General features: G+C 39.5%; 1 protein-coding gene across 1 annotated transcript in view; it reads right to left on the bottom strand.

The window, feature by feature from the left end:
* The window catches only part of PARD3B (par-3 family cell polarity regulator beta), a 1,020,734-nt gene that overhangs the window by 175,953 nt on the left and 817,735 nt on the right, over nucleotides 1–27,046 (bottom strand). Inside the window, exon 19 of the mRNA XM_032859992.1 lies at nucleotides 24,997–25,104. Within this exon, the coding sequence (XP_032715883.1) occupies nucleotides 24,997–25,104 (108 nt within the window). The remainder of the gene's footprint in view (nucleotides 1–24,996; nucleotides 25,105–27,046) is intronic.

A 27,046-nucleotide genomic window follows, 5' to 3' on the forward strand; every position in this document is an offset into this window, starting at 1 on the left:
TAACTTTTAAAATCTCTACTTGTTTATTTCCTTTGAATGAAAAACTTAACTCTTAATACCACTGACAAAATTATTTGTTATTAGATATATAATATTAAATACATAGTCTTAAAATAATGCCATTACTAAATATTACTAAAAGACCATTGCATGAAGTTTAAGATGCTCATAGCTCCTTATCTTGTTAGAACATATCTCACAAAATAGGTAGAATCAAAATGCTATATTCTAACAGTTTTTGTATTCTTTTTCCTGAGGCCGCCTGGCAGTCAGTTTGTTTTACAGTTAGGTTACAGTTACAGTTAGTGATTGCCTTTTCTTTTTCTTCTGATTTTATTTCATTTGCTAAATATGTAAAACATTTACATTTCCAAATTCAACTACATACAACATACAGTTATGTAGCTTTCAATAGTCTTCTCTCTCCTAAGCAATATAGCTATACTTATTTTTTTGAATGACAGCAAACATGGCTATGTATCTGTGTTCCTTCTCTCTCATACATTTTCCCCTACGTTTTGCTTTTTCCCATAGCAATATTCAGGAGACAACTCCATATTAGTGGACAGAGAGGTTTCTCATTTAAAAAAAAAAAAAAGTTTCGTAATAGTCTGCTGTGTGGACGTGCTTTTGTTTCTGTATTGAGTCCTATATGCTCGAATACTTGGGTATTTCCAATTTGTCATTATTAGAAATAATGCCATAATGACAAATCTCATGCAAAAGTAAGTCTATATTTTTGCTATTGCCACTTTAGGATGAATTCACAGAAGCAGGATTGTGGGCTCAAAGAGAAACTCACGTATAACATTCCTGGATGATGACAGATTTCCTTGGACGCTCGTTCTCTTTCGCATTACCACTTGAAACGTGGGACAAGGTCTTTCCCCACCACGTCACCCACAGAACACGCTGTCGAACTTTGGGATATTTGCTAAACGTAGGTGAGAAGCGCTGGTTCCGTGAAGTTTTAATTAGCCTTTCTCTTCTTGCAAGATGCAGAGTGCCTCTTCCTACGTTTAAGGGTCGTTTTCATTTCCTCTTCTGTGAGCTATTCGTATCTTTTGCTGGTTTTCTATCAGATTGTCATTTCCCCCCCTCAATTTTTCCAAGACCTTTGCAGAGTACTGCTAGTAGCACTTCCTCTGTGATAATAGGTTGCATGTCTTTTCGCGAGCTTGTCGTTTGCCTTTCATGAGTCCACTTCAACGGTACTGATCAGTGTTTCATACTTTGTGCTTTACCCTCACAATCCTTGTTAATATCGTTACTTTTGCACGTTGTTTCCTGCTCGATGTGTCTCACCCAGAATGCATCAGCAGTACAGTTCTGACTGACCCGGCTGGCGCTGGGAGGGTGTAGGCACGGACACGCTCTTTGTTGCCGCCGTGGGAACCCAACAACAGAGACAGAGCTGAATAGACAGTAGAAGAGGAGGTTTGCTACCTATAGTGGTGATAATGGTTGGGGTCAGAGAAGGTTTTTCAGGGGAGAGCTGTGGGGTAAAAGAAGTAGTACCATTAAAAGAGATTATAAACTACCTGCTGTACAGCTTTCCTTTTTGACAGTGGAGATAATTTGTCCTGCTATCACTCCTGCTCTTATAATAGAAGCTGCAATTAGGTCACTACAATTATCCTTTGTTCCACTGACCAGGCCCAGTTTCTTCAGCTTTTCCTTATGAATGCTGTTTCAAAGCCACCAGTGTACCGGGCCAAGAACAATTACAGCTTATTATTGCTATCATTATTACTATTATTCTTCTCACCAGCCAATACAGAGTTACATGCAGCCTTTGTGATCAATGTTTCATCTTTTCAACAAAACTGTTTTAACTGCGTTAATATTTTTCACCACCTTCTCATTCCTGCCTGGGCATCTGTAACATTTTCTAAATGAGCTTCCTTGGTCCTGTCCATTTTTCTTGTCAGCCTCAATGAGACCTGATGTGGTAAGGGAACTAGATTGATGGGATAATTTATCACTTCTCTTGTAATGCATAGGTAAATAAATAAATTTCTGTAAGAACAAATTTTATATTCTACAATACTGACATGCAAATTCTTTAATGCTGTTAATTGAATCTTTTAAGTAGACTTTTTCCGCACGTTTTTCTCTTTGCATGCACACGTGTACCACATGGAGTCCTTCATAGTTTGCAGAAATCAAATGATGTTATGGCATATGGCTATTGTGCCCAAATATCATGCATGAGTGCGCCCAGGGTTTGCCAAATGTCATGAGGCAAAGGGCAAGCTGATGCTCATTAAAGCAGATCGTGGCAATGAGGTTTGGGGAGGCTATGAGAGTCAGGTGTGGTTTCAGAACATTCTAATTCTGGAGCTCCCTGAGAGGTTAACTGGTTCTTTGTCCAGGTGGGATGACCACAGAAAAGACTTCCATATCCTATGTGGCCCAGAATCAACCAAGTTTCCCATATCAAATGGTCTTTACCTATTTGACATTGAGTACATTTCATATTATAAAATCATGGCAGTCATTTTCAATTCCTACTTATCAGTAACATTTTTTACAACGTCGAAGTGGCAAGACTCTTTAGTACCGTCCCACTACTACTAAATACTACCATTTCAAGAGACTTGCCATTCAGTGAAAACTCTCCTATTATTGCAATTTACATTTACCCTAAATTTATACCTTTCCCAGACCCATTAAACTTCCTCTATTGCTAATGTACTGGGTTCCTGTAATTTGTATTCTTGTAATGTGAACAAATTTCTCAGAAACGCTTAGTAAACATCTTTAGCTTTCATTGGGAAATTATCCCCAAAGAGGGGTTGGGGGATGGGGACAAATGACACAGTGCTTCCTATCTTCTCTGATAATGGTTCCCTTAGAGCAATTCTAGACAGTGTCCCTACAAATGGCGTCATTAGGCAGTGAAGACATTAAGAGATCCTCCAGATTGTTGGCAAATGGACATTGAAGAAAGAACTATGGGAATCTGCCTTTGAGCAGGCCCTGCTGGTCGGATAGAGTTCGTAACTTGCTGGCATATTCTATTTCACTCTTGATTCTTACCGGTACTGGCGTGTGTATGTAGCAAAAACTAGCCTGATTTATTCTTTATACCCCCCAGTTCATATGTGTCCTCTCTTTGTAGCGCTGTAGGAAGCAGAAGGGAAAGTAGGTTTTCTGTATTAAGATGATCAGGAATATAGCACTTAGCAATCCTTGGGCCTGCCAGGGGTGATATCTGCAAAAATAAATGGCTGGCCTTTGACCTGGTGGCGGCTGTCATCATACGGAAAAGAATGAGGATAGATCCGTGATGTTGACTGCTTGGGGGGGATTGTAAATCTACATAAACTTCCTGGACAGGAAACAGGACAAACACAGAGAATAAAAGGAAACAAGCTACATTTCCTTTCCTTTCCCATCAAACTCTTCTTTTCCTTCCCTTTTGTCACCTGGAATTTCACACCTGGCCAGTGCTCTCCTGGACATGTCTTTGATCTTTGTCTCTAAAAGCTTGCTCACCATAAAAAATGTGCTGAAACATGGAGAACATGGCCATCCACAAGGCAGACGCGGCGCCATTTCCTCTGTTTTCTCAGCCATGAGTGCCAGATTCCTCAAGGCTGTGAATGTCCACCCCCAGCCCACATAGCAGCTTTAAAACTTTAAAACTCTGGGCTTATGAAGAGCTTTTAAAGGTACTACTGACCTCCACCAGGCTTGGGAAAACCACTTCAGGCTTGGAGTCATGATTATATGGATGAACAAGGATGAACACAAGCTCAATACCTAATGTCTCCATCCAGCCTACAATGGGAGGGGCACTCTTATTTTGAAAAGTCATGTTCCCTGCATGATGGAGAGTATAGAAAGAAGCCAAAAGTACAGTCTTTTCCATCTTATCCTATTTATATAAGACACTTTAAACAGGTTAGTAAAAACAAATATTTTTAAAGGTTTTATTTATTTGAGAGAGAGAGAGTGAGAGAGAGCATAAGCAGGGAGGAGCTTCAGACAGAGAAGGAGAAGCAGGTTATCCTCTTTGCTGAGCAGGGAGCCGGATACAGGGCCTGATCCCAGGAGGCCAGGATCATGACCTGAGCCGAAGGCAGTTCCTCAACTGACTGAGCCACCCAGACACCCCTAGTAAAAATTTTTTATTCAACCACTGTGTTTTCTGCAGCGTTTATTAGAAAGGTCATTTTTAGCTTTTTAAGATGTGACTTTGTCCTAGAAAGACTATAGAATATTCTCAAAAGTCCAGATACATGCCAAAAAATGGGCCCTGTCAGTCAGTTTGGTTTCAGCAGGTACTAAGAACTGTGCTAGGAACATGAAAAGGCCAGGGAACGCATGAACACCAGATAAGGACCAACACGTCTACAAACTAAGACTTCCTCCCACTTCCAGAAGGAACAGACCTGAGATGAACTGGTGCCAGGAACACCCTTCTCATCTGAACCCCCACTATATACATGTTAAGAATAGAGCACGGAAAAAGCCAACAAGCCATCTGAGATAATCACCATCATGTGACCATCACAGAAGTTTCAACAAACTCATCTAGGTGGCATCGCTATTTACGGTGATTTTTCCAAGGACTTTTGGGCAATTAGGTAACAATACAACTATTAGGACTGACCCCCTTACTTCTCCAGGGTGTTGAGGAGAAAGGTGCAACCACAACCACTGTTTCCAACCTGGATATATGGGGCTTTGAGGGAGGCTTTTTAAAGAGTGTGTGCCAGGGGCGCCTGGGTGGCTCAGTGGGTTAAAGCCTCTGCCTTCGGCTCAGGTCATGATCCCAGGATCCTGGGATCGAGCCCCACATCGGGCTCTCTACTCAGCAGGGAGCCTGCTTCCCCCCATCTCTGCCTGCCTCTCTGCCTACTTGTGATCTCTGTCTGACTTGTGATCTATGTCTGTGAAATAAATAAATAAAATCTTTAAAAAAATAGGTTTAAAAAAAAAAAAGAGTGTGTGCCACATACACCTGGTCTTGAGAATTACAGTGAGAAGTTTTTATTTGATATGCTAGGCAATGGGTACTTGTCCACAGAACTTTAAGGTTTGATCTGTCCCCATCTGTCTCTCCATAGAGACCAACAGACATTATCACACACACACTCTCTTGAGTGCTCACTCTCAGCTCTGACCACAGCACTCCACTCTTGCCTCCTCCCTTCTTGGTCCATCTGGGATTCTCTGCTCCAGGTTTTATCTATAATTAATATAGAAAATCTAGGGGTGACTGAGTGGCTCAGTTGGTTGAGTATCCAACTCTTGATTTCAGCTCAGGTCCCACTTCAGGTTCCACGCTCAACATGGGAGTCTGTGTGAGATTCTCTCTCTCCTTCTGCCTCTCTTCCTGCTCGTGCTCTCCCTCTCTCTATCTCTCTCTAAAGAAATAAAATCTTAAAAAAAAAAAAAAGAAGAAGAAAATCTCTTAGCATTGTAAAGAGGCTTGGTTTACCTGTTACGGCAACCATAAACTGCTAAAGTGTCTGTAAAGTGTTGGGAAGAATTCAGGGCTTGGCATTTCGTATTGTGGGTGGTCTGGGTTTTAAGGTATGGGGAAACATGTTTCAATTCCCTCAATTATACCTGAGATTTAGATCTTTACTTGGGCTCCAGCTAGTAGCAGGAAAGAAGCACACAATTTAAAAGGGAGGAAGGGTGTGGCTAGATACATCCTGGTAGGGAGAAGCCATTCCTTGAACAGCCGTCAGACCATCTCTTAGAAGTGCTTTTCTGTCGAAAACACTTCCACGACTTCCTTTTACCCAGAGATAACACCCAATCTCCCCATTAGGACCCACGAGGCCTATCATCAGACACAAGTCCTTCGGGACTCCTGTCTAGCCGTTCTCTGTCTCAGGCTCAAAGTCCACTCAGGGGGCTTGACCTGCCTCGGGCTTGATTAGCACTCTGCCCCAAGGTGTTGCTGTGGCCGGCTCCTCACTGTGGCCCGAGTCTCAGCGTCTTAGACACCTTTCCCAGTGCCAATTCTCTATCGTTCTACTTTACTTTCTTCACGGTTTTCTCATCACCTGACTTTATAGCTGTTGACAAAATTGTAAGCTTCACAGGAGCAGGGACCTCATTTGCCTTGGGTACTGATTTATCCAGAATGGTGCTTGGCACACGGTAGTCACTCAAAATGCGATGAGAGAAGCAGAGGGAAGCAGGGTCTGAGAGAGGAGGCCACGTGACAAGGGACATACAGAGATTGGGGAGACATACTCTGAAGATGGTGGAAGGAGCCATCAGCCAGGATTGTAGGCAGTTAAGGAAAGGGCAAAGGAATGGACTCTCCCCTAGAGCCTGCGGAAGGGATCAGCTTAACTTCATTCCAATAAAACTGATTTCAGAACTATGGCCTCCAGAACTGTAAGAGAATAACTCTGTGTCATAAGCCACTGAGTTTGTGATAATTTGGTGCAGTAGCCGCAGGGAATCAATACAGGCGATGAAGGAAGGAATGGAATTGATGAAGGGACCTAAATCAGAGTATTCTGGAATGGCCTACTTTTTTTCAGATCCTAGGATGGTGTGTTCAAGTTCATCTTCTCTGCAATGTAGAGATACAGGCGGTGAAATCAACCTCACACCCGATGGCACATAAAGAGAAAGAGCAAGCCAAATTCTGGAGGCTTTTCTACCGTGGGTCATGAGAAGATTAAGAATATGTATACTGTGGAATGGGCTGAAGGCGTGGCTCCAGATGTCAGACATCACAATTACACTGGAGACACTGCTGTGAGTTCGATACACACAAACCGGGCCTGGCGGCGGATGTCTGTGACACGAGACATGACTCCCCAGAAGGAGAAACGTGCATTTCAAACAGACGATGTTGGGCCTTTCCTAAACAAAGATATCTTCTTATCCTCTCCCCAAAATACATTATACAGCACACATTTTCTTTTGCATTTTTAATAAAGCACAACTTGAAATGAGCAGCAATCTTTTTATTTCCCCTCTTAGAAAATCTACAGTGACCTGCTGGCAAATAATACAGCGGCAGTATCCCAGAAGAGGCTCGTGGTTCATTAAAATAATCAGCATATTCCAATATGCATTCGTCCCTGAAATAATAACGGTTCATTTTCAATAAATTAATTATGGTTTTAATGAGTGAAATTTACATTTATATTTCTGTCTTAAGATCTTCATGGGAGGAAGCATCCTTGCCTGGACAGTTCCATGAAGCAAGGCCTTTTTCGGAGCAGACCAGCAGCTGTTGACGGAGATGCTGACATTCCGCTGTTGCAGAAACAGAGGAGCAGGAGGGCGTGAGGGGCCAGACAGCCTGGGCTTGAAACCCAGCTCTGCCACTTTCTACTTTTGTGATCATGGGCAAATAAGGTGACTTCTCTTGTCACTTGTAAAATGAGAAATAGGATAGTACCCACCTCTGAGAGAAGGCTAGAGGACTGAATAAGATAAAGTTATCAGAAGAGTGTGGTTGACACATAAAAAACAATTGTTAACAGTTGGCTCACATAGGCAAGGGGAGCAACAGAGGAGAGTGATCCTTCCTTGGTCTTCCCAGGCACACACAACCAGCAGGACTGAAAAGCACACACACACAGTTCTGCCAGCTCCTTCACACAACCACTTGGAATTCTACCTAGAGTAGACATTGGATCAAACACTCTATAACCTGGATTGCCCAGAATGCTCAGGAAATGAGGGTGTTGCGGTTACTTGAATTTTCGGCATGACCAAGAGCAAAGAAATAAATGCTCTCAGTTTGAATGTCTTAGTTGCAAAGCTTTCTGAAATACACTCGTCCTTCCACTGGCCCTAACTAAACTTGCTAAACAGAATTTTGTTTAGAAGCCTGAGGAACAGGCATCCTTTCAAGACCATCGTTCTCCACGCCAATATCTACCCTGTAATTCTCAAGGCACTGAAGAGTCACAATGGAAGAACCAACTATTACCGGTCAACGGACCTGACCCACTTCAATCTACATTTCCTGAGCGCCTACTCTGTGCCTGGAACTGGGCAATGTGTCTTACTTTCTCCTGATTCAACTTTCCCTATTTTTTACCCCTTAGGAATATTCAAAAGAATTTAAAAGAATCTGGTTAGTTCAATCCCAGTTAATGAAGTTTTGGTATAATTACTAACCTGAAAAAGTTTAAAGGGTAAGCAAATTGTATAGAATATGGAACTTGTTTTTGCAGGCAGCCTGAGTCCATTATACCCATGGGCATATATAGGACAAAAGGGGGAAAATGGCTTTTTCTCACTCTTGTTGGTTTCTTTAGTTTTTCAAGACCATAATATAAGTTCAATTTGCTCTACATTTTTTGATTATGGTACTATATTATCAGATAGATAGATAGTAGGCTTTATAAACATAGTACATAACCCACCTATCAACAGAAATATTTGGGCAAAACTTTCCGTACTATTAAAATTATCATAGTTTATAGTAAAATATTTAAAGAAATTTTTCAGTTTTCTGCAGAATAGGTCTTTAGTAATATAAACGTATGACCCAAAGTTATCTGCCTAACTAAATTGCTATTTTCCCAGAAAGTTTTGCCCTAAACTTTTCAACTGTCTCCTTTGTCACCTTTAGAGAAAGAAACTGTAACAGAAAGCACCCTGATTGCTTGGAAAATTCCTTGGCTTTCAAATAAACTTTTTTTCTGACTCTTGAATTCCTCTCTAGTTAGCAGCAAAAATATCATATATTATTGATGGGATTAAGAATTTAAATTTTCAAAAGTCTCTTCAATTTGCTGCACAGTTAACTTGCACTTTTATAATTGATTTTAATGATTTCATTGCATGTGTCTAAGAATACTGGATGATAAAAAAGTTTTGTTTTACTGTCCCAGCTATAACACTATTTTTTCACGGCTGTCTTCCCTGCGATCATATAGAATTTTTATATCCCCTTACAGTACTTATCACAGTTGAACTTTATTATAATTAGTTGTGTATTGGTCTCTCTCTTCTCTCTTAATCATGAACTTGTTGAGGGCAAGGACTAGAATGTGTTTTACTCATCTTGCTATTTCCCTTAAGTGCCTAGCTGCTCAATTAATGTTTCCTGAATTATTGAAGAGTTCAGGCCAAAAATAATTAAAAAGTCAAAAGTGAATCATAGCAGAAAAGTATCTACCTCAAATTCCTCTAAGTGGAAAAATTTCATATAACTTCAATTTAACTTCAGGTTCAAAGGCATAATGGTTTAGCTCAAGGAAAAAGATCCAGGGAGGTAAAATAGATTATATTAGTTCTACAGATGATGGAGAATATTAAAATTCATCAAAATACAAATCTTTCTTACATGCTTGTAAGATGGAAATGGGGAGCTTTTCAACTGAAGTGATCAACTAAAGGTGACCTTTCATTGAGAAATGTGAAAAATCAAAAAGAAGAATTAAAAAAAAAAAAGAAAGCAAATATAAGATGGCAAGGATTAGCAGTTTATCCAAACAAGTACTTCCAGTTAGAAAGACACCTGCTGGCACAGGAAGTAGGTAGGACTCCACAAAGACCTCAGTTGAGGATCCTTCTAGAAGGCTAGCCTCTGGCCTACATCCTCTCTGTCAAACACAGACCACATTCAGAGTGTTTCTGCAGTTCACTGGAAGGTAAAGGGGGCTGGACTGATCATTCCAGGAGGTCTCCGGCATGAGGGTCAGGATGGAGAATTAGGAAGAAGGGTACCATGAGATGTGCTCAATCAACTCTCTACGGGAAGGAAAGGCCACCTGGTACATAAAGATGACATGCCCTGGGAGCCCTCTTAGCTGTTCTCCTTGAAATCAGGAGTTCACTTGTTCTGTTAGCTTGAAGGTCTTTGTCCAAGAGAATACATTTTCAGATGATCACCTGGGGTTGGAAGTATAGTTTTGGGCCACTTATAGGAACTGCAAATTGCTTGATGATAAAGATCCCTTCCTCATCTCTTTAAAAAAATTCGTGTCTCAGTCCTTAGAGTCTAGTAGAATACTTGAACATGGTGGGTACTTAACCGATTTTTTTTTTAATGCATCAATAGTCCATAGGGGGGCAGTTTATATAATACTAACCTTAATAGCATGTTGCCTTCACTAAGCCAACCAGCTGTATTTACTTAACAAAACGAAGAAATCTATTCCTGTGTCTGCTGCTCACCAGCAGGCCCAGGCCTTTAGCTGGCATTTCAGGGCTCAGGAACAGGAGAGGGGATGATGTCCTCCCCACAGGTTGTCCTGCTACCCCCACCCTGACATTTTTCTCCTTTTCTTTTCAATGCCTCACCTTCCTCTAAGTACCCAATTCTCTTCACGAATATCCTTTTACAGAGTACATCAACTGATGTTGTGCGATAGTTCCTTTAAGTCTGAAAAATGCTACTTTTCCAATCAATCAAGGAATGGTTAGTAAATGCTGGAGAGGGGCTAAGAAGTGTCGTACTGGGGACTATTAAACCCATATGCAAATATACTTAAGTAAGTAACCATCAGTCTCGCCAAGACGCACACACACAGCTGTGTGCAGAAGTCACAGCATTACAGATAGTCCCACAGACAGGAAAACTTGCAGCCAGCTCAGTGCTCTTAGTACTGGAAAGATGTCCTCAGATGTCACAAAGTAACAACAAATAAAATTTTGCACTTCTCAGCTCATCTCTGCCTGAAACTGTCTTTAGATGGAGAAATTCCTAGGTCATCGATTATAAGGCACTGTAAAAATAAATGTATAAATAGAATCATAAACATGTCTATAAGGTTTCCTATGTTTCTGAATGCTCCAGAAAGTTGCAAAAGCCTACTACACCTTTTAATTTGTGATATTTGGAGATCTTTCTCAATTTTCCCTTCTTCTTCGGCATGTTTTTAACAAAATATGTTCTTCTCTCCGACTAAGAAGCAAAATCTCTGAGTATAGTAACTTAAATTTCCATCTTGATTCATACACTGCATTGGTTTATTATGTCACAGTGTTTTTTTCTTTGAACTTAGGCAGCAGCAAGCTATGTGAGCTATGGTAGTGTGAATCACAGTAATTGATATCGGCAGGAGGTTATTTTGGATTGATCAATGAGGGTTGCATGACTAGCTCCAGTAGACTGTATTTCTTTCCTCAGAATATTTTTCATTTGATGATATAAATTGGTCATTGATATTAGGTATTTGCTTTTATCTTCAGTCATATACATATTTGAGGCAGAGAATTATTTTAGCATAATGTCCGTTTTCTTGGCATTGAATTTTTGTTTGCTGGCGAAAAAAATTAAGCTTCCTTAGTAGCCACCCATTTCTTAACATTTTGTAAAATGTTCTGGTTTCATTTAGTACCTTTCTTTGTCAGGCCTTCCTTGTCCAGCCTTTGAAATTGGTGAGGTATATCGACAATGATTAGGAATGGAATTGATGGTTAAAAACTGGAAAAACTACTTCTAATTTTTAATCTGTGTAAAAGAAGGAACATATTCAACTAGGGTTTAATGATGTCAAAAGTAGCCCACTATATTACTGAAGCATTTTGTTAAAGCTGGGATTTTTTTTTCCAAACCAGAATATTTAATGGTTATTGCAGAATTTTTAAAAATATGTATTCACTTATGTGAGTGTTGTTAACAAAATGCAGCTCTGAAATTTAAAAGTCCAACTAGCAAATTATCCTCCTTTGACTTTCTTATTACATCCACTATGATCAGATTAAAAACATATGAATTACACACTACGTATTTCCTTGACTCAGTGATTTTTTTCTTAAACAAAGTCAATTCACTGAAATATCCTTTGATGCTCATTCAGCTAAAACTTCAAACTTTTTTCCAAAGATACATTATTTGATCTGAATGTTTTATTCAGATTTTATTTATTTATTTGACAGAGAGATCACAAGTAGACAGAGAAGCAGGGAGAGAGAGAGGGGGAAGCAGGCTCCCTGCTGAGCAGAGAGCCTGATGTGGGGCTTGATCCCAGGACCCTGAGATCATGACCTGAGTCGAAGGCAGAGGCTTAACCCACTGAGCCACCCAGGCACCCCATGATCTGAATATTTTTAAGTGTCTGGAATATATATTTTTTTAGCACTTGAAACTTTCTCTGGCCATCACAGCTTCTATTAGAGACTGTGAAACATTTTAGGATTATTGAACAAATATCAATTATGTCTGTGTCCTTAGTGTCTATCTGAATTGGAAATGTGCCATCTTTTACATCTTCACTAATAGAATTTTTAATTAGCTGTTGATACTGTCAATAATAGAGTTCACTATTATTTTAAAAAGACGATTTGTCTAAGCAACTCGTTATCTACTGACTTGTTCTTTATTTTTTAAACCTGGTGCTTATTATTATAATCAGGGTAATTTTTAAACAGAGCACAATACTTCCAAAAACAGGTGAGGATTTTAGGCAAGATATTTTAATACATACTTACTAATTATTTTCTCATTGACTACTAGGAGTTTATCAATTTTTGAAATTACATAAGTAACTTATTTTAACCTGATAGTATTTTACACGTTTAAGTCAACCCACAACTTTACTAAATATCTTCTCTTTACTGAGATGTAAAGAAATGAAATAAGTTGAAGTTATAAGCTGTGCCTCAATAGAGTTAGGATCTAAACAAACAAACAAAAAGCCCCATGAAATTGCAGGAGAGTATATAATAAGGAATTATAAGATAAAGGCACTAATTTAATGACAATATGGACTCCTAATTAGGGGCTGGGATTTTATAGTAACACTGTCTCCCTGAGAGAGTAGCTCTATGGCATCTGGTATATTACAAATGGCTGTTGTCATTTCTCATGAACCTCCATTTCCATTACAGTTTTTTATGCTTGCCCCTGAAATATAATCTGCACGTGAATTCTGATTGAATCGGCTCAACATGCAGCACAGAAGAGATCCTCCTTTGTTGGAGAATAACCACGGACAGTGTGTCTCACGTATACAATCAAATGCAGTATTTCCTATAAAGGCAAATCTTTCATTTTAGAAGGCTGAAATGAATGGTACTTGACAATAATTTCAGGGGCGAGTGGGTGGCTCAATCAGCTGAGCATCCAACTCTTAGTTTTGGCTCAGTTAGTGATCTTGGGGTCATGATCCTGGGGTCATGAGATAGAGCCCTGCATCGGGCTCCTTGCTCAACAGGGAGTCTGCTTGAGATTTTCTCCCTGTCCGTTTGCCCCCCACCCCACTCCCTCTTTCTCTCTCTCTTTCAAATAAATGAATCTTAAAAAAAAAAAATAATAAGTTCAGCTGGTTAAACTTATGCCACTGGAAGAGAATGGGGACAAAAGCCCAATTAAAATACCCACAAATTGTCTAGGTCCATAGCATTTCCATTTGTGAAATGAATGAATTGCATTCATTTTCACTTACTTACCATCTCTCAGGATCTGGTTCAGTGATGGGGAAACAGGTCTTCATGGTTCTGATGGGACAGCCACTATGCCTCAATGATCCATTTCTACTGTTCTACTGCCTGTTACAAATGATCTCATGCTTCTTGACACCATTTCATAGCTCAGGGGAAAGCCTTATTTTTCTAACTATATAGCTTTGTTGACCATTGATTTAGCCTATCCTGCCTGTTGGTTCCATTCCAGTAATTATTCACGTGAAAAATAAAATTAAAATCAGCAGTACATTCATTCATTCATCCATTATTCAACAATTGCTTATTGAATGCCTACTCTGTGCAACGTAATTTATTAGGTGCCGAGAGAAATAGAACAACGGTTATGATATGGTCCTTGACTCAAGGAAATTACAAGCTAGTAAGAGAGCGAGAGCATGTTTGTAATCATGAACATCTACAACATAATGCAGCAAAGTAACAGTAATAATAACAGCAACGGGTATCTACTACATGCCAAGGACTGCTCTAGATGCTCTAAGTATTTCATCATATGTAAATTTCACAGGAGCTCTGAAGCTAGACGTTATTTCTCTTTTTTAAAAAGGTTTTCCAGATGAGCATGCTGAAGCTCAGAAGGTTTTGGCAAAACATGCACAGTCACACCACTAGTACAGAAAAGAATCATGCTTTAAATCCAATGCTATTTGATATTAATACTCATTCTCTTTCAAATAGCTACTGTCTCTAAGAAAAATGGTAAGCGCACCATTGATTGAGTGTCTCTATGCTTGGTACTATTCTGAATGCTTTACTTCAGTGTCTCATTGAATCTTCACAACAGTATATGATGCTGTGATGGTTACATAGCCATTTTGCCATCGTTGAAACTGAAGATTAGCAAATTTAAGTAACTTAACCCAGGTTATTGAGTGGAACAGTTTTCTTCCAACTCAGGTAGTTTGAGAAGGTGTAATGGAAGAAGTGAGGTTTCACTGACTTTCCATTGATTTGGACTGACTGAGGCAGGGGGCAGGTAGACAAGGACAAGGGAAACCATACCAGGAATGACACAGAGATGGGAAAGTACTCTGGTCATCTCAAAAAGAGTGAACACTGCGGCACCTGGGGTGGCTCAGTGGGTTAAGCCTCTGCCTTCGGCTCAGGTCATGATTTCAGGGTCCTGGGATTGAGCCCCGCATTGCGCTCTCTGCTCAGCGGGCAGCCTGCTTTCTCCCTGCCTCTCCCTCTGCCTGACTCTCTGCTTACTTGTGATCTCTCCCTCTATGTCAAATAAATAAATAAAATCTTAAAAAAAAAAAAGGGTGAACATTCCAGAGTGACTGAGTAGATACAGATCATCTAGGCCAGGAGCAGAAATTATGATTGGAAAATTAGGCTCAACTCAGATATCAGCCAAGGAGTTTGGACTGTATGCAATAGGCAATAGAAGGCCATTGAAAGATCTGGAGAGAGGAATGATCAAAGCTATTATTATTAATCCACTTTCTCCAACCTTTCACATTTAATAATCTCTGCTTCAAGAAATCATGATTTCACAAATTATTGTTTGTTAAGTTCTTCCAAGAACATGAATGCTTACAGCTTCTATTCTAAACTGCCAATTGTTATCACTGCTGTGTTTTTTGTGTTTTTGTTTTAAGGTTCTTTTTAAGTGACCTCTTGGAAAAGCAAACGTTTGTGCCACAGCCCAAACCACTTCAACCTCTTTCACTCTCAATACTAAAATCAAACAAAGGGCACAAAGCACAACGAGGCAGGAGTCTGAGCCTGGGAAAGGGGTCAGATTCCTTTCGACATCAATCTGAAGTCAACTCAGATGCACTGTGAAGTCATTAAGTAATTAAATTACAGAGCAAGGACAGGCAGGTGGGAGAGAGTACGTGGGGAAGAACGAGGCCCTGTTGTTCCATTCCTGCCACAGACTGGATTCTAAACATTAGCAGACCAGAGTTACGCCCCACCCCTGCAATGTAATACATAGAACAGAAATGCAAATGTGAGGGTTTTGTGGACGTAATAACTGTGGTTACAAGTGTTCTCTGCAGTCACATGCCCTGCGGACTTGGAGAGGCTGGCAGTTACCCAGGCCATTTACGCCCCTCCGTCCTGACTCTGTTTCCATGGCTGCCAAGGCCCAGCTGCAGCCAGCGCTCTCTCGTTCCTGTGCTGCCATCTCATGCCAAGCTCACTGTGCTTGAGGAGCAACGTCCAACGGGTGATCAATAAAAAATGAGGAGAAGCTTCTTGAATGGAAGTATCTGGCATGAGTCCCAGCTGGGCAAAGTCTGAATTCAAGTTGGCCTTCTTCATCACGAAGGTATCCAATTCAGCAACTTTCACAGATGGTGTGCCTCAGAGCGCTCTGGGCCCCCCAACGGTTACTGAATGGATTATCTGGGGTCTTGAATCCCCAGAGCTGGTCAGAAAATAACACTAAGCCCTTGGAGTCAACCAGGTGTTCGCTTCATAAATACTGCTTTTCATGAGAGTCTGAGAGACAGACTTCTCATTTAACAGAGGAGAACACAGAGGCTTGAAGCAGTTAAGTAGCTTGACAGTGTGTTCATGCAGTCAGACCTTTAACCCAGTTAAAGACCCACTCCTGGGTCTTATAATCTTTCCACTTGGTCAACACCTCCCCTGGGCTACCACCTAGGCCAGCGGGTCCCCACCATAGCTATAAACAACAGTCACTTGAGAAATGGTTTTAAAAAACACACCCTCAAGCCCAACACAGATACACTGAGTATCTACACCATATTTCTATCTGTATCTATACAACTAGATTATCTAATTATCTGTTTATCTAAAACACGGTTTCTCAACTGGGGCACAGCTGACATTTCTGACTGAAATTCTTTATTGTCGGGAGCTGTCCTGTGCATTGTAGGAAGGCAAGAAAACATCTTTGTTTTCTACCCGCCAGATTCCAGTGGCACCTCCCTGCTAGGGTAACAACTAAAATGCCTTCAGATATTGTCAGTTGCCCCTGGGGGAAAAATCACTCCCTGTTGAAACCCTCTGTCATAAAAACAAAACAAAAACCAGCCAACCAATCAAACCAAACTTCTCAGGAAATTTGGAAAAAGCATGTTTACAGTTTAGTGTTTGTAAATCACGGGCCTACGTTAGGATTTCTACATGAAAAATGTGGGTGGGGGGGAAGCAGATTCTGGAAGATAACAGGTTGAATATCTTTTCTACATGGACAGTTTGCCAGCTTATGTGAACAATAACTGATCTTGGGCTCCAGAGTCACTGTGTTGTCATGGATGCTTTCCAAAGCAGGATACAACATAGCGTATGTCAAAATAAGGAATAAAGATGAGATACTTTAGAAATTCTGGAAAATGCTATTTGATTTATGAGTTTAATTTGTCCACATTTTTCACAGCACTTTTAGAGAATTAACTTTATCTGTACACTGTCTGGCCCCAAATGGGCCGACGGTAAATAGTCTGGATTCACTTAACTCCTATTTATTCAACTGTTTTCCTTTGAGAAAACGAAGCAATTAAAAAGAATTCTATCCGGGGCGCCTGGGTGGCTCAGTGGGTTAAGCCTCTGCCTTCGGCTCAGGTCGTGATCTCTCTCTGTCAAATAAATAAATAAAATCTTTAAAAAAAAAAAAAAAGAATTCTATCCAAACAAAACACATAACACTGAGGCCTTGAAGTATCATTATTGCCATTTCCTTTCATGGTGATAAAAAGAGGGACTTTAAGAATCCATCCGTGAAGTGAGTTATGCAAAGCCTCTGTGAAAACTGATAGGATGGAAATGGGACCCTAAGTTCTAGCCCCCAAATGGCCTTCCACTCAGTTACACTCACCAAACCCCTCCTAGAAAATGCTCTCCTCGAGTTCTGCGTCCATGGTGTGTAAGCTCCATTGAATCAAACACATCTACATCTCTGGCATAAATCCAGTGAATTACCAGGTTTTTTTTATTATGTTGAATATATTTTTATGTGTATATTAAAGCCAAACATCCAGATCAACAGAATTTAAAGCTCCTTTCCAAGTGTTTATCAGATAGGCATTCTAAACATTTCTATGGAATCACTGTGGGGAGATTAGTATAATTCCTTGTCTGAAAGTATTTCAATGGCACCGCAACTGAATGCAATAATATAATATGTCACTCCAGGGTGTTTGAATATAAGAGTATCCTTTTAAAACACCTTTTTAAAGAGCTGGTGTACTTTAATCTTACAAGTTGGTCTAAATGACTCTTGGAAAGCACGCCAGTCAAGTGATTCATTTTACGTATTAATCCGGCTCAGCTGACAAGTAGTTGCTAATACAGCACTTCTAACATTGATTCAAATTCCATAAAAGGATTTTGGCTCATAAAAAATGCTGGCATGGCATCAGGATGTAGGTGTTCCTATCTCTTGTCTATTGGAATACAGTAATGTGCCAAATTTTGCTGGTGACCACAACCATTCTGTGAAGAAGAGTGCTACAAAGATCAAATAAATGTATGGCTATTAAAGGCACCTGCATCTCCCCTGGGTTGTACTCCCTCATTCCTCTAAATAAAAGGCAAATTTGGAAAGGCGGACCCCGAATGAGGGTGGTAGGTGTGCCTTTCCCCACTCCCCACCGCCTCTCTGTTTTTAATTCTTATTCGAGGAAGAGAGATGATCCTTACCCTAACACAAACAATAATAGTAATTACTGGGATACAGCAAATCTCTTTTCATTCACTGAGATGATTAGGACTATGAAAAACAAAAATCTGACAGCTTCTTTCTGTTGGCCTAAAATGAGAACATGACCTTGTCCTGGGAAGCAACCATCTAGTAGTATTTTTCGTAACTTCCATGCATTGATGATCTAATAAGATTCTAAAAGTAATTAACTGGATCTCTTTTAGCCAACCGAAGCCTTATTCAAATACACATTTTTATCAGGATTCTAAGGGAGCCATAAATTGGGGCATTTTGAAAAACTGGGATCTAATCCAGTCCATGATCTGACGAGGGTTCAGTGGTAATAATAAATTGGGACTATTAAGACCGGGAACCATTCCAACATTTTATTTTGCCCACACCACAGGACCCAGCAAATTCTACTGCAAAAGACAGGGATATTCAGTGAGGAGTAAAACCATGCTGAATTAATCATTTGTATGTAATCATGCCAAAACATGGGTGTTTTCAACAGTTTAAATAGTGCCAAAGTTTAAGTTCAGTAAATAATTAATTATAGAGAGTCTCTTGGCAAATTAAAGAAAACAACCTTCTGGTTCCTTAATAAAATATGCACTCTTTTTAGGATATGATAATGACAATCCCATCAATTCATTTGTTGTTCTATGTCTTTAGGAATGCCCTATTTACGTAGGGTACAGCTAAAATATTAATTCAGAACCTACTCCCCTTTCCCTTCTTAGGCTACAGTAAGCATCTTCATTTCTCAGGATGAACACATGCTGGACAAACTCTAGCCTTATTCTGGTTTTCATTTCAATTTCCAGGAACATAAAAATCTCCCATAATTAAATAAAATGCTGAGAGGTTGGGAATAGATTTTCACCCACTTGTATTCTGAAACTATAAATGGTTTCTGAATGTTTTTATTTCTCTAAGATGAATTTCGTTTATGTGGGGAACTTGCAGCTGCATAATTAAATCTTGGTTTGCCAAATATCAAAAACACATGTATTGATTTAAACTAAGGGAACAGGCCACAAGCAGCTCGGCTGATAAGGCAAGGGAGAAGCTTCTGCAGCTCTTGGAAGGTTTCCTGAAGCCAAGAAAACTAAGAAACCTCAAGTCAGACGTTGAAACCGATCAGCTTGCCTAAATCTCAGCCCCACTCTCACTTCGGCATTCCGCGCAGTCCAGTGGTCGAAAACAAGAGCCATATGTTTTCATGCTTTGCAAACCTGTAGCTGGGGAAGCTGCCTCTTTGCCCCTCATCTCCTCCTTTATCCTGCTAAGATTCTAATAAGATCTACAAAAACGTTTCATTCACACTGCAAATGAGCTCCATTGCAGAATAAACTCTGGCATGGTATAAGAGTAAAATAAGACCTTGAGGCACAAACTGGGGTGTCACTGAACCACACCCACCCACCGCCATTTTAGGAAGAAGTGTCGTTTAGAGAAATTTCATTTCAGAGTCAGTAATACAGGACTTTTATGGCAGACAGCCTTCTGGTGTCCAAGGAGATGTTTCCCCCAGGATAATAGCCCTAAATAAATGAGGGGGACACTTATTTTTCTTTAACCAATCTCCACCTGATTTCCGAGAAGGTATTAATGATACGAGTACAACAGGCACACAGTTAGGTTCTTCGTAGGTACTAGAATCTGGTTAACTTCACACTTTGGAGACGGTTACACACGTGAGCTAGAGTCTTAGAATTAAACAGCAAAAATACGTTTGCTGATTTGTTAAGACAATCTCTTGCTTTCAGCTCACCATACTAATTTATATAATCAGAATGTTTGGAAAATGTTAATTTAATTTGGCTTGATTAAAAAATTCTAGGGGAAATAATCTTTGAATATAATATTGGATTCATCCTTCTAGCAATGGATATAGGCATTTGGAACTAACGCTTTATTATGGCCAATCTCACTGAAGCATGAACAAAATGATGAGTTTATTTAAAACAGGGCTTTCCTACAATGAGCTGTTTGACTTGTGTCAGGAAAGGACACATGCTCAGCTCAGGAAATCAAATATGAGATTAAGAAAAGCCTTGCATGCAATTTTGAGCAAGAAACTTGGGCTTCTCCACCCAGATAAGAATAGTGCATACACTGCCATGAACCAATGCTATGACAAGTTCAAGAAAGGCCTCTCCAAGCAGGTCAAAGTAAATGTTTCTATACTTGAATATATTTATTTCTTAGACCCTGAGATCTGGGAAAAATCATAGAGATCACCTAAGGATAAATGGAGCATTAATGACACACAACATGATTTTACGTGGTATGTGGGTAAATGTAGATAATTCCATTAACTTATGTGGCTTTGCATCTATATAATAGTTTACTTACCTGAATATATAAATATAAGTAAGACAATGAAGGTAATATATCAGTGACTGAAGGTGATGAAATTCTGTTTTAGTCCAATACTTTCCTGATGCACTAATCCTTTCTCATTGTAATCATCAGCTTCTTATTAGACATTTTTCAGTCTCAACAAACTCACTCTAATGACACTTTAATTGTTAGAATGTTTTCCCTTCTATGAAGCTGAAGACTACCTCTCTTAAAATGACTCCCCATTAGCATCTTCAAGAAAATAAATGAGTAAGAAGAGAGAAAGTGAGAGAGAATAAATAGATGGTATAAAATGCATTTAATTCCTCTTTTACGTGAAAGTTCTTTGATCCTGTGAAATCGACTAAATCTTACCTCTGCAGAACTATGCATTTCCAGGTCCTTCAACATTTTTCAGAAGACATGATTTAGTTGCTGCTATTCTGTGTGTGTGAGAGAGGCAATGGGATATCCCAAGCATGATCCGAGTAGTGTGAAGCAAGAATTTTTGTTTCTTCCTTCATTTTGCACATGAATTTCCAGTAATGTAGCCTAGGACTGGATTAAGGTTTTGGCAGACACATCCTCATGTTGACTCATGCTAAACTTACCCTCAACTAAAACCATCAGGCAATTTTTTCATATATTTGGTATTAAGTCAAACCTTCCACATCCTGTGTTTGTACAGTTCAGTTTTGGACCTAAAATCAAGACTTTACGTTTATTACCATTAAGTTTCTTTATGTTTGATTCAGTCCATTGTTCCAGATGATTCTGTCATCAACACATTATCAACCCCTGTAGATTTTGGCATTCACAATCTGATCAACAACACTCTGTGCTCAGCAGGCCTGAGTTAAAAACACATTTTGAAGAAAAACTTTTTTCTTGCAAGTTTATATTGGTGGACTATTCATTAGCAAGCTTTGGGTACAGTTTCTTGAATAACCAATAATCCTTCTAGAGCTACGCCATCTGATATACATTTCTTTGTGTTGTCCCCCAGATATCACGAGACAAGGGGCTTCTCAAGTTCAGGAGAGTACCCTTACTTGTGGTGAAGTCCAGAGGTTAGAACAGGAGTTTTTCAGCCTACACACTATTGATGGTTTGAGCGAGATGACTCATTATCAGGGGCCAGGACTGTCTTGTGCATTGTAGATGGTGTCGCTGCATTCCTGGCCTCTACCTAGCACCTGGCCATTCCCTTCCCATGCCCGTTCCTCCTTCTAAGTTGTGACAATCAAAGATGTCTCCAGATACAGCCAAATGTTTCTTTGGGAGCAAAATTGTTCCTCCCTGAGAACCACTGTTCTAGAATCCAAATTCCTCCAATTTAATCTTCTAATTCAGTCTGCCTCTTACGGCTTTTCTTTTTTTTTTTTACCTTTTCATATCTATAGCCATGAACAGGTTATTCATATACAGCACCAAAATAATTCCTTATCTAGAATTAAATATGTAGGTACATTAAAATGAGATAAGGAAATCATACAACAGATAATGAGAGGAACGAAGAGGGATTATATAATTCTAAAATTTAGAGTTGAATTTAAATTAATCCTTGGGTAAAATAGTTACAAGGAATTGAACCTTGCAAAAGGAACTATATGATTTAAGAACTCATCCATAAGGACTTTTATATCTGGATGCTCATCAAAGTATTATCTGGAAGAGTGAAAAATGGGAACAGACTAAATGTTTGACAATAGACGATAAATAAGTAATGGTATATTGATCTCACAGAATATTAGTCATCAAAATGGCATATTTTCAAAACATTTTTGATAATGGGAAATGCTCATGATATAACACCATGGAAAAAAATGAGACATTATATATGCAGCATGGGTATTAAGTTTCAAAGAAAATATATACATAGTAAAAAGGTCATAAGAACATTAATAATTGTTATGGAATTATGCATGATCATGTTAGCCTTCTTTATGTTTTTTAAGTCTCCAAAATTTTCTTAATGAACTTACTATGTTTGTAAGTTTTGTGTTCCTGGGTGGTACTGGATAAGCAGTCCAAATTCTCTTAGATGAGTAAGCACTGGCAAGGGTTTCTCTCTTGTTGGCAAAAAAAGTATGCCAGTAAAGGAGGATGCTTCAGAAAAGGCACATGAGAAAAATGACAGTATTTTTAGACTGGCTTATTCAAACCTCTCGGGAAAAAAAAAATCTGCGTGTCATTTTTCATAGTTTAATATTCCAACCAAATCTTCTTCAGGTCAAAGGTTCTTAGACTTTAGGATACTGAAGAATTATATTGGGCTTGCCTATTAAATAGAGATTCCTGGGTTCCAAATCGCAAAATTCTGATTCTGCAAGTCAGTTGTGGGTCCCACAACCCAAGGTTTTTTATTTTTAACAAGCTCCCCACATGACTCATTTTGATGCTGGTGGTCTGGATGATTTGGATGAATCTTTCTTATTTAGCCTTTAAATTTTAGATCATTTCTTCCTGATTATACACTAAATAGAGTTGGTGTAAACCCTCCGTGGTATGTTGATTAACTGCAACAAGTTGGGTTTGCCAATTTCTATGGTGTAAATACTCCCACCATGACCAATGTCAAGCTACCAGTGGTTTAACAACCAGCTCCCCAAATTCTTCTCACAAACTGATAATTCATAACTGTTTCTTATTTTATTCTATTTTTTTCCATGGCCACATCATGAAGAGCAATACACTCACTGAGCTCTTTCAGAGTTGTGAGTTGGTTTCCTATGGATGATGGAGAGCCAAGAAACAGGACTCTAGGGTTGAGAGGAATGCCAAATGTTGAGCCTCCACCTCTACCCTCTGTGGCCCTCCACTCCTGAGCTGCTGAAATGCTCTTGGTCATTAACTGTATAGCACCCAACCATAAAATCAACTCCTCCAGTTTCTTCCCCTCTCACATGATTGAGACAATGTTGTCTCTAAGAGACCCATCTCAGATGTGTTTTACGTGTTCATGTGTGGGAAGAGGCCTAAGTGGAGGCTAATAGTACAGTTCTTTCAATATGTGGACCAGACATATTTTAAGAAAATTGGACCTGATGCCTATATAGCCAGCTGAGGTGAATTTACAGCCCTGCTTTTAAGAACAAAACTCCCTCAGGCACCTGCTTCCTTAAGGCAACACCAGAAAGGAAATGAACTCTTGCTTAAAGACAACCCACCTTATTTTATGGGTTATCAATTTTCTAGCAGGCCCACAGTTCCCTAGCTACTAAGAGTAAAGCCTCCCAACCCCAAGCAAGTAGTGAGCTACAAAAAAACATGAAGTCTGCCTTCTAGCAAACAGCCCAGGTTCCTGAAGACGAGGCAAGGATGTGGTACCTCTGTAGTGAAGTCAGGGGAGCAGGATCTATAATGTGGTCTCAGCCCATTGATGTGTTTGCCAATATATGCATTAAAATCTTCGCCTGAATTATATTTTACATTACAGGATTACTGAATCATGGGCTATGCTGGAGAATCATCTTCCCTGTTTCGGGGACAGCTCTGTCAGATGAATAGTCAACAATATCAACCCCTTGATTTCCTTCTAACTGCTCCTCTGACCCTGGAACTGAATGCTTATCAACCTCTTTAAAGGGAGAAAGGACTAAATAGGGTTTCTTCCCTTGCTATGGATAAAGTCAGCTTTCTGGATCAGAACAGACTGCAAGACAGGAGTCAAAGTTTAACAGTAGAAACTCAGCCTGTTCTTTTCTAGAAAACAGGATGAATGAGTATGATTTTCTTAGTACACATTACTAGACTATTAAAATGAGTGCAAGAATGGAGTCTAAAAGCTACAAGGATTATTGTCACTAAGGAGCAAGTGACAAGTTGGACAAATGTTACTTCATGCATGGTGAAGTCAGAATCAAGTACTTAAAATTATATGCTAGTTTTGTCACAATCTCAGTCTTTCTCCAAGTTCCATTTCACTGTGAAGGTGAAGAACTCTCAGGAGAAAAATGAATATTCAATTACATGTTTCAAAATCAGACATTTACACGTCGACCTGGAGTAAGTACCAGAGTTAACCTCAAAGATAAGTGAAGGGCCTCTTGTCCAAATGGAACACGGAGCTCCTCAAACAGGAGAATCCAGCCCTTGCAAACTGTCATTATTTCAGTAAACGAAACCAGCCCTTTAACAGATGGGAGACATACTTTGCAACTTGCTGATAGGCTAATAAAAGACACTGGCTTTTTTAAAAATGAAGGACATGCACTTCTCAAATTACACCCCCCCAAATGGATTTAGCAGAATAAAATTAAGAAGGCATACAACAGCTTGACAGAAATTAGGAACAGACTACGGGAAATTTGATAGTTCTAAACATCAATATCAAAATGACCTTTTTATTAAAAAAAAAAACTCATCGTTTAAACCATAGGGAAAATATACACTGATAGAGTCAAAACTGGAGTAGCATATTTTGGAATTATAAGTGCTGATATAATAAAAATATAAAGCTAGTTTCTTCTCCAAATATAATAAAAATTCCCCAGAAAGGCAGGTTCCTTTTTACATCAGGTACCTTTCCTTCTGTATCAAACTCTATGCTTCTTAAAATAAAATTTCTCCAGTTGATAGATGCAACAACCCAATTAAGCACAGGTCATGGACCCAAACAAAATAAGGAGCTCAGCATTTCTGCTCACCTTTCACGTTCTTTCATTTTTTCCAGCTCTTCTCCCCTCAGGCCTCCATGCTTCAGAGAGCCCTTCTGCTCAGCCTTGCCACCCCTGTCATCTTTCTTCTTTCCAAATCTAGAAACACGTGAAGGAGGAAACGGCTATTAACAATCGCCATGTTCTTTCGGGGGTAAATTGAAAATATTTATGAACTGAACTCATCAACCTGAAAGTCTTTATTCTAAGTGGTACAAGATCATTTTGCATAAAATGGGAGTAAAATAAGAGACTGAAAGGCAAAAATAATAGTCACTAAATTCCCCTCCTTTTCCTCGCTCCCTTCTTTCCTTCCATCTTTCCACGGTGGTATAGATTGTGCAGCGTGCACAAAGTCATGTGGTTAAAGAGTAAAAATCTCAAACCACTGGTTCACTAGAAATGAAAGAACTGAAAGGTCATCATTAATACCTAACTAAAAACTGACCGAACTCCTAAACAGCCCTCTGGAGCTGTAAGTGGCATTGACGTTTGAAGTTGAACTCGCAGGACTTGATAATGATGGTGCTTCAAGGGACCTCGCCAAACATCTAGTTTGCCAATGCTCATTCTGCACATGAGACTTTGCGCCTTGATCACCCAACAAGTTCAGGGAAGGGATTAGATTAGAACTTGGGTTGTCTCCTATAGTGCCCTGTCCTTCACACCACACTCACTCCCGCAGGTAGCCCCATCCTCCCAGATCAGCTTTGGGTTCCTATGCTCTCAGCACTCCTGGGTGCCTGGCATATTTGTAGCTAATTGGGCACAGTGGCCATTATGATACATTATTTTTTTTCCTCCAGCTTTATTGAGATATGATGGGCAAGTAACCTTGTGTAAGTGTAATGTGTACAACTATGGATTTGATACATTTCTAAGTTGTAAAATGATTCCCACCATAATAGTAGCTATGACTTTCATCCCATCACATAATCACTATTTCTTTTTTGTGGTGAGAGCATTTCAGATCTCTTCTCAGTAACTAAAGGATACATTTTTATTAGCTATGATCACCATGCTGTACATTAGATCCCAAACTTGTTAATCTTATAACTGGAAGTTTTTACCCTTTGACCCAAATCTCCTTAAATTTCCCCTCTCCCCAAATCTTGGTAATCACCACTCTACTGTTTCTCCGAGTTTGTCTTTTTCAGATTCCACAGGGTATATGTATATATGTGTATGTGTCTTGCATATATACATATATATGTGTATATGTCTGTGTATATATACATATATATGTGTACACACACACACACACACACACACACTGCATCTTCTTAATCCATTCATCTATTGATGGACAATTAAAATATTTCCATATCTTGGCTATTGTAAGTAATGCTGCAATGAGCATGGGAGCAGAGATACCTGTGTGGGATCCTGAACTCAATTTTTTCGGATGTATACCCAGAAGTAGAATTGCTGGATCATATGGTAGTTCCATTTTCTTTTAAAGTTTTTATTAAATTCCAGTTAGTTAACATACAGTGTAATATTACTTCCAGGGGTGCAATTTAGTGATTCAGCACTTCCACACATCACCCAGGGCTCATCACAGCAAGTGCGCTCCTTAACCCCCACCACCTATTTCACCCATCCTCCCACCCATCTCCCCTCTGGTAACCATCAGTTTGTTCTCTATAGTTAAGAGTCTATTTCTTAGGATGCCTTCCCCTTTTTCTTTTCTCTGTGTTTGTTTTGTTTCTTAAATTCCACATATGAGTGCAATCACATAGTACTTGTCTTTCTCTGACTTATTTCCTTAGCATGATACTCTCTAGCTCTATCCATGTCATTGCAAATGGCAAGATTTCATACTTTTTTATAGCTGAGGACTATTCCATATTTGGTTTGTGTGTGTGTGTGTGTGTGTGTGTGTGTGTGTGACATCTTCTTTATCCATTCATCAGTCGATAGACACTTGGGCTGTCTCCATAATTTGGCCATTGTAGATAATGCTGCTATAAACATCAGGGTGCACGTATCCCTTTGAATTAGTATTTTTGTGTTTTTTGGGTAAAAATCCAGTAGTGCA

The sequence above is a fragment of the Lontra canadensis genome, unplaced genomic scaffold, assembly GCF_010015895.1.
Source record: "Lontra canadensis isolate GAN:19392208 unplaced genomic scaffold, GSC_riverotter_1.0 scaffold18, whole genome shotgun sequence".
Classification (NCBI taxonomy): Eukaryota; Metazoa; Chordata; class Mammalia; order Carnivora; family Mustelidae; genus Lontra; species Lontra canadensis.